Raw genomic sequence first — 8941 nt, forward strand, 5'->3', positions numbered from 1 at the left:
TGGCCTCTCCGAGGTTTCGGAAGTAAGTGGTCAAGCCAGACTCCGCGGCAGACTGATCGTTGCCGGCGTCCTGCGCCGATGCCATCGCGTCGACGGCTAGATAAGAGCTTGCGGAAGAGCGTGTGTTCTCTCTGGATTCTCGTGTCTGGATTGGCCACAAGAATCAAGAAAACGGAAGCGTGACAGAGATCAAGAAAGGTTTGTGGCTGTTAATATAGGCTGAGCCGCTGAGGCCTGTGCGTGTGGTGTGGTGAGAGTCGGATTAGGAATCCAGTTTAGGTCGCGGTTCTTCTCACATACGGATTAGCTTGGGCTTTTATCTTTGGTTAGCTTGGGCTATTTTCTTGTAGCTTTAGGATATGAAGGGTTAAAGTGGGATGAGGCCGGTTGGTCTAAAAATACGTGGCGTACGTTTGAGAAAAAAAAAAGCAATGTGCAGCGGATAGCTTTTTTTAGTGAAATTCCAACGATCTGAAGTACAAAAAGGCCCAAAATAATAAAATTATAAAAAGGTTACTGGACCACCTAGCGACAACTACAGATACTAGCGCAAACCGAAGGTCGCCACCGTTCTCACCCCTCCATCACCAGAGCCGGACAAAGCTTGTCATACTGGAGCTTGTTGTAGTAGAATCCATTAAAACGAAAGGATGGCAAGTTTTGCCTAGCTCCGTTGAAAGGGGAGGATGACAACACCCTTCACCTCGCGCTAGTGTCCATAGTCATCGTTAGGTGGTCCAAAGACCTATCGGAATTTTCATTTGTATTTTTTTATTACTTTTAGTGCATGATTATCAATAGTGTGGTGGAATTTTTGAAAAAAAAAATAGAACCTAATCTATACCTAATAATAAAGGAGCTAAGGTTTCTGCCAAAATGTTTCGTCAACAACATTTTTTGGACCGTTTTGCCCTCCCACCAAATCTCTTAATGCTGAGGGAATTGCACATAACATCATATATTGGGGCATGTTTTGCACATAATCACAACCTTATCTTGTTTTAACACCATACTTCGTTGTAATTGTTGCACAAAACACTAAATAGGGATATTAGGTCGTTTGACACACAATTAGGCCCATGGGTTGGTTATGTGCTGCCCGCGGACGGCAACGTGTATGTGTGCGTCCTCTCGGAAAATTCTCGAGCCCACCCATTAGTGGCCGAGGGAGGTGGGGAGAAGCGGGCACACGCGCACGTACAAACGCCGACTGGTCTTAATAAATAAAGATCACGGTCGCGCTCCAATCACTTGTCGTCCCCACGCACACGCGCTAGCTAATCTTAATAACCAGATGCGGAGGCCGGTGTCGGCCATCCTGTTGCGCAGCTCCGCGTGCCACCCGGAGATCCTCCGCAGTCAAGCCCACCTCCCACTGGATCTGCAGCGGGATCCGGTGTACATCTTCGACTCCCTAATGTGGAGTTGGTGGTTTGAGGCCGAGCACGGCGCTCGGCGAATAGATGATCGAGACGCACCTCGAGGGCCTCAACGACGATGATGTCGACAACGAGACCTAAGAGGCGTACCAACCACTGCCACTGCCGCCCGTGAAGGAGGAAGTACGTGCCACGAAAGACGGGTGTTCATGGTACACCTTCCCTACGCCACGAACGCCCCGAGGAGCGCACCCGATGGATTGGCCTCGAGGCGTTGCCGTCGCCTGCGCCGGAGAACCTACCTCCCCCTCAACTTATTTAACCGCTGCTTCATACTGTCATATTCATATTGCCGTGAAAAACATCGGAAGCACGAGAAAACAACATAGAAGAACCTCTTAACAAAACACACCTGACACTATCAGCGCCCCCACCACCACAAAGGAGAGCCGAAGCGTCGGACAACAGCTAGGATTTGTTTTTCTCATCAACAGCCAGAAATTTTTGTTTGTAACATCTGAGAGATCTTGCACAAAAGAAAAAGAAAAAATTTAAAGATAAACTCTAATAAACGTATATCACAGGTTACAGAGATGGGTTAACTGTTACAACACAGCCAAGCAAATTGCTTATGTTTCATCATTCTTTGCTGAGGCTCGGTTCTAGCTTAACTGCAAATGATGATATCCATCGCCTGATCGACTCAATCTTGTTTACACCAACTCATAAATTTAGTGCCTTCAGTGAAATATCACGTCAAAAACATCAGTGAAGGTGTTCTTGGAAGCAATCATGGACCTCAAGTGTCCCTGACAACATAAGTTGCCTGGCACATTTACCCTACTGAACCCAGAAACATAGCCAAGATAAATGGCTCCTCCAGTTATTCATCGACTATTCAGTCCCTCTCTTTTGCTTGTCTCCTGTCATTTCTCTTTTGTTCTCGTGTACCTGAAAATGCAAGGAAGAAATTAAGACGTCGATGGGCTGTCTAAACAAAGTTTGTAGTACCATTTTTAATTATAGCTAGGGGTATTTTTGAAATATGAACGCTCGGACAGAAAAGTAGGAATGGCATGTGAACGAGATAAAAGTAGAATGCAGGCTTCTTGCATTTCTTTTAAATATTCAGAAATGAATAATTGCAGCGCCATGACCACTGGTGATGCATGAGTGCAAGCGGAGCGAATTAGAAAAGAATGATGAAAGAAAATTACTCTTCTTCTCTTCATGTTTCTTCCGCCTCCAATTTTCAGCAAGTCTTCTCTTCTCTCTTTGCTTGTCCATATTCACACAAATCTGACAGCATAAAATCAGTAATAGATAAGAGAAGGGGCAGAAGAATATACAAACAAAAGCAACTGATATATGAACTACACACAATTTAGAAACTTGGTTCTGGTTATGAGTGACATAAATGTCATTGAAAAGCTCACCTCTTGCCCAGAATCTTGAAGAGCTTGCAAGGGTTCCACACGATCCTGGCCAATAACAAATTGAGACCCTTTATTCTCGTTATTACTAGTATTACCATTTACATTCCTTTTGGCCAAATCTTCTAGTTGCTTCTGGAGCAATGGTGAAATACCAGCCTGGATGAATTGAAGGGTTGATGTCAGTGAACACAAAATCTTGTCAGGCTAAGGTGCCAGAAGTGATCCATAATATTTTTGCATGACAGAAAACTAACCCCAGCCAAATAGCGCCGTGAGAAAGTCTTAGGTTGCAAGGGGTGTTGCAAGAGTTCGTTTAAATCCTACACAAAGAAAAATGAGCTGAATTATGGGCCAGACAGATAGAGGAACATTGTCAAGACATGACCACCTAATAATAGCTTAGCTTACCAAAAAAATACTAATGCTATTAACCCTAATATAATATTATTAAATCATTCAAACCTGTTGAAGTTTCTGGAGCTTTGCAGATGTTGCCTTTCGTTGCTTGTGGCCCTGTACACGTTCTTCCTCACTGTCACTAGCATCCAATATAAGTCCCATGGATTCAGCATTCCTCTGAAGCCAGGATTTGTTAGCATTTTCCTGAAAAGCAGACAGCAGTCAGAGCGTGGACAACTATAACTAAAACTAATCAGAGGTCAGTGCTTAATCCATACATGTTAAAAATGATCAAAGAAAATCTAACAAACCACTTGCCTGTGAATTTTTACGTGATATCTTGTCAATCTGCCGAGCAAGGGAGAGTCTATTCATTACTTGAGGCATGTATGCCTGATCAACAGGAAACTGCTGGAGGTTCTCCTGTGGTTTTCAAGCAATAGTTAGTCAGCTTAATCTGAGAAAGAACCATAATTAAATTGCACCATCTTGAGTGGTTGAGAAGGGTGAAAACGCACTTGTCATGAGAGATTTAATAGGCTGTGTATGTGAGTAACATGTAACATATGAATACATATGAACGGAAATCACCTTTGAAAATGACTTGCAGAGAGAGTAAAACTTGGCTTTGTCATCAGGAGAGATCAACGCAATACTGCAACCTGCCAATGATTTGCGTGCTGTCCTTCCACTCCTGTGGATATAAACCTAAGAGGGGCAAACAAGATTGCAAAAATCTAGTTAGTGATTTTGGTCTCAATGTAAGATAAGTGTAGGTTCAAGAAATAAACAGTGCACCTACATCACTGGAATGTGGCAGTTGATAATGGATAACAGTTCGGACATTATCAAAGTCCATGCCCCTTGCAAAACCATCAGTCGCGACCAAAATGGAATTCTCACTTTCACGGAAACGATCGACAGCCTGAATGAACACAAGAAAGTCACAATGCTTTATCTTACAAAAGGCAAAGCTAAACATTACTAAGCTTAGAAGTTGTTAGCTTTACTTGACTATGACAAGGCAGAGATGGGGTTCCAATTTAAAATAAGCAAGAAGAAAAAAAAAACTACAGTGAAGAAGGTCATACATCACAAAACAATTGGAAAACAAAAGTAAAGAACCTGCTGATCCCAGAACCAGTTATTAAGCAGTAATTTTAGGAAAACATTAGTACATTACTATATGTTAGCAACATCCCACAATAAAAAGAAACTTATATATGTGTCAACTGGTTACAATGATTCCAACCATAACCATTTAAGTCATTAAGTGTATAATACTCCCTCTGTTCCATAGTTGCCGCTGATTTACTACAAAGTTTTACTAAATTAGCGACATGGAACAGAGGGAGTAGATAATATGTAAAGTGGAACATGATTCCAAGAGCTAAGAAAAAGTTACATATAGGTACAGTGTACAGTTTATGGAAGAGTCACCTTCATGCGAGCCCTTTGTTGCATTTGAGCGTGATTTGTCAAGACATTGATTCCGAGTATGCGCAATAAAGAAGAAATGTGACGCAATGCAGCAATAGATGTGCAAAATATTATTGTGCGGCCTTGTCCATGAACACTTAATATATAGTACAGGTTGGCATCCTTATCATCATCGCTACACCTGCAAAACAAGCAAAAAGTAAGTTTTCAGTGTCAAACTACTACAGTGTTTGCATAAAAAATTACAAGCCAAAGATAAACGGCTATTACAATGAAAGTACAAGGAAAAAAGGCATACTCGATGAATGATTCTTCAAGTTTCGCAGGCAAGATCGAAGCATTTGTTAAATCAATTATTTCTGCATTAGGTTTCATACCAGCCTGCTTCGAAAGTGCTTCGATGGAGCTCAAATCATCAGCCGTTGAGGCCTTTGAAGTAGAAAGGCCACGCTTTAACTTCTTGCGAAAATTAGCTGAGAGTGCAAGTGTCGCGGAGAAGACAAAGGTTTGCCTCTTTTTTACTTGCAAATTTAGCACAGTTTCACAGCTTGACGTGGCTTTTACAGTTGGCTCATCAGAACTATTAGATAGAGGAAGCATCTCAATGATAGATTGCACTTCTTTGAAATGACCCCGCTCTATCATTCTATCAGCCTCATCCAACACGAAGAATGACAGTGAATGCAGCTGAGTGATAAATAAATGGAAGCATTGTGACAGTTAGCACCATGTCTTCAACAATAAATAACGACAAGAGAATTGCATTAAATAGAACAAGCCGCATTTATATACTTCGATCTGTCATTTGAAATAAAGAAAAGTTCAGTTTACTTTTGGGTTCAATCATCTAGAGGTAAGAATAGCATTAATAACTATCTTAGATGCAAGTTAGGTTCAACCAGAAACCAGCCACACTTATACTTCATTCTGTCATTTGAAATAGAGAAAAGTTCAGTTTACTATTAGGTGCAATCATCTAGAAGAAAGAATAGCAGTGATAACTATAGTTATACTAGTAGATACAAGTTACGTTAACTAGAGATCACCGGGCTTAGTTCCCTGGCTTCCATCACCTAGAAGTATTTCTATTATGAGGGTAAAACCAGGATTCTTCCAAACTGAAGATGCCAGACTTGCTTTCAGTATGCAGTTTGCACAACAGAAGAAAAAAAAAGGTGATTAAGTGTGTCATTTCCCTGCAGTTTGCAGTTATGAAAATCTTCAGACCACAATGCAGTAACAAAAGTTTATTCACAAAGTTGGCCATTTTGTTACAAGGTTCGGATATACTTATGATTAATGATTATACCTAATATGTTTTCCTAGGGGTATGAATGTTGTATATCAATCATACACTGAGTTGCCAAAATGCAAAATGACTACTTAACATATACTTTCAGACGTTCACATACAAACCTCAACTAGGTGCTGATTGCCTGAGGACATTAGCTCCCATAATCTTCCTGGAGTTCCAACGACAATTTCAGGCTTCTTTTTTAAAAGCCGTTCTTGCTTATCCATGGATAAACCACCAACAATAGGAACAACGTGAATTCCTAAGAACTTTGCTGCATCTTTTAGATGATCGCAGACCTGCAAACAAGAATCATAACATGCATGACACACTACCTCATATTCAAATAGAGGTAACAACTTGAAAGAAGAAATTCAAGAGCAATGATGTTCAGAACTCTAACTGAATAAGCTAGGGAAAAAGTTGAACTCAAATAACCAGAACGCACCAAGGGGAATAGGATGGACAGCGTAGATTTATAGCTACAGCATTATCAAGAATTAAAGTTCCATGCCAAATGTAAATCGCAGATCATTCTTATACCTGTTTGGCAAGTTCTCTTGTGGGTGTCAAAATAAGTGCGCGGAGTGGGCCTCCCGAAGAACTTTCCTCAGTCAATTTTTCATCTTCTACATGTAATCTTTCAGCCTTCTCTCGTTCTTCGAGAAGGCGCTGCAAAATAGGAAGACCAAAGGCAAGTGTCTTTCCAGAACCTGTCTCTGCTGCACCAATAACATCCTGTAGCAGTGGATAATCATGGGCAAAGTCAAAAGACCAAAGAGTTGCTATGGAGCATCAAGAAAGTCTTTGATTAATGGTAAGTGAACTACTAAGAGGGACCAAAGTAGCAATACTAGTTTGAAAAATAAAAAGTAAGTATATCCATAACTCCATTAGGGCATTAGGCAACTTAAAAAAGCAACGAGCATAAGAAAAAATACAATATTTTCACTCGATGAATAGGTTATGAAGCTAAGAGAAGTTAACAACAAATAACATCAGGACAATAAAACAAAATAAATTCAGCATTTTCATGCAGAATAAGCTAATGGCCAGATCCCGACCGGTTAACATATAACAAACCTTGCCTTGATGAGCCCCTGCAGGAATGCAAGCCTTTTGTATGGGTGTTGGTTCTTTAAACCCAAGCCTGTGCATTGCCTTGATAAGAAGGGGATGCAATCTTAACTCCAGCCACGCATAAAGTTCATCCTCGCCCAATTTCAGCTCACCATTGTTATCTTGTTCCATATTTTCATCGACGTCTTGCGCATCTGGGAGCACAGAACAGTATCGTTAGCTATTCTCACGTAAACCTGCACTGCTAAGTGCTAATCTACCAATATGAGCATATCTACAAGTACAGTATCAATAGCTATTATCACGTAAACCTGCACTGCTAATCTACCAAATTTCGGAAAAGCAAGTAAAGCAATCCCAAAACAAGGAATACCGAATTATATAATCTACAAATACATAAGCAAGTGATCTGAAGCCACTAGCTGAACACGAAAAAGTGAGCACCTTCCATGATGTCATCGGCAACATCCTCCTTGCTCTCCGAATCCTTCTCCTCGTCATTCACCTTCTTCCTCTTCTTCCTGTTCCTCTTCTTCTTTCCCCTTTTCTCGCCCTTCTTACCCTCCTCGGCATTGTCATCGGTAAGATCCTTCTTACCCTCCTCCACATTGTCATCCGTAGCATCCTCCTTGCTCTCTGAATCCGTCTCCTTATCGTTCACCTTCCTCTTCTTCCTGGTCTTCTTCTTCCTCTTTCCCTTCTCCTCAGCCTTCTCACCCTCCTCCTCCTTGCTCTCAGGTACCAAATCGTCATCGGCATCTAAGCGCTTGGCACCATCCCCTCGCTTCCGTTTCCCCCTCTTCGTCTTCCTCTTTTGGTCACCCCCCACCTTCCTCGCACTTGCTCCCACGTCCTCCACGATGCTCCCGAAGATCCCGTAGTCGGCCCCGTCGATTTCCTCCAGCTCCAGGAACCCTGCGCCGAACCCCAAGCCAAGTCAGTAACCACGGCGAGATACCCAACCAAAGTGGACATACCAATACGGAAGTTCAGATCGTTACCTCCTTCCTTGCCGCCGGCAAGGACGAGGAAGGGGTCCTCGACCATGGCGGCGCCGGTGGAGGAGGGGGCGGCAGCGTCGGCGGCGGCGGCTCGCTTCGGTTTCTTGGAGCGGCCTCTCTTGTTTTTCTTGGGCCTTTGCTTCGTCTCCTGGGGCGGAGTGGGAGGGTCCGACATCGGCTGCTCCGGTGCTTCGGCCATCGGAGACCGAGGGCGGCGGGAGGAGGAGGCGGAGGCGGTGGCGCCGGGAGGGGGTGGGGACTGGGGAGAAAGATTGGGAGTTTGTCAACAAGCTCAACCAACGATCGGCAAAGGTAAAAAATGGCGGCGCGCGGGGAACCGGGCCGGCGGGCAGGCGAGGAGCGGGGCGTCGGCTCAGCTGTGGAGGCGTGGCGGCGTGCCCTATCGAGGGAGTCAGGGAGATGGAGAAGCCAAGAACTCTGTTTCGTTTGTTTTTTTTTCCTTGTACGAGTGACGGGCCTGGCAGGCTCCGCGGAAACTTTCCGTGAGTCCGTCTAAAAAATACGGCCCATCCGGGACGACGTTTGGCAAGTTTGACGGACACGGACCAAGAGCGTGTCCATCTACATTCTGAGGCCTAGGGTTACCGTTTGCAGGTGAAGAAAATGTCACGACAAGAGAATCCTAGTATTTGCAGGACCAAAGTGATATAATACTGCTCCGGCCCGGCTTGTAGGAAATACACTACTTGGATAATTATCTGAATTGCGTATTAATGTTTGCTACAGTACAAATGATAGTTTCAGCTGCTTGGCCCATTTGACGTCTAATCAATTCTTAGTTGCGATTCGAAATATTGTTACGATTAGTGTAACTAGGTAGGAAGGTTGGCGCGGCGTCACATCTCACCCGTAGAATGTATTTTTTGGGACATCGTGTATCTACCATTTAAG

General features: G+C 43.2%; 1 protein-coding gene across 1 annotated transcript; it reads right to left on the reverse strand.

The window, feature by feature from the left end:
* Positions 1–1918: 1918 nt before the first annotated feature.
* LOC124675211 (DEAD-box ATP-dependent RNA helicase 13-like) lies at positions 1919–8260 on the reverse strand. The gene is made up of 15 exons (XM_047211280.1): positions 8030–8260; positions 7473–7943; positions 7032–7222; positions 6492–6686; positions 6071–6247; positions 4953–5341; positions 4655–4835; positions 4017–4139; positions 3806–3922; positions 3533–3637; positions 3278–3418; positions 3070–3135; positions 2816–2971; positions 2597–2678; positions 1919–2330 (listed from the first exon to the last, which is right to left on the reverse strand). The coding sequence occupies exons 1-15, from the start codon at positions 8226–8228 to the stop codon at positions 2278–2280; spliced, it is 2646 nt and encodes an 881-aa protein (XP_047067236.1). The 5' UTR covers positions 8229–8260; the 3' UTR covers positions 1919–2277.
* Positions 8261–8941: the final 681 nt, after the last annotated feature.

This window comes from Lolium rigidum, chromosome 7 (assembly GCF_022539505.1).
Source record: "Lolium rigidum isolate FL_2022 chromosome 7, APGP_CSIRO_Lrig_0.1, whole genome shotgun sequence".
In the NCBI taxonomy this organism is placed as follows: domain Eukaryota; kingdom Viridiplantae; phylum Streptophyta; class Magnoliopsida; order Poales; family Poaceae; genus Lolium; species Lolium rigidum.

Bases quoted from the DNA above. Each gene is read 5' to 3' on its own strand.
- LOC124675211 (XM_047211280.1), bottom strand. From the start codon at position 8,228: ATGGCCGAAGCACCGGAGCAGCCGATGTCGGACCCTCCCACTCCGCCC. The intron at 7,223-7,472 runs GTGCTCACTTTT...CTGTGCTCCCAG, and splicing joins TGCCGATGACATCATGGAAG to ATGCGCAAGACGTCGATGAA. The intron at 5,342-6,070 runs GTTTGTATGTGA...TTTATCACTCAG, and splicing joins GCAATCAGCACCTAGTTGAG to CTGCATTCACTGTCATTCTT.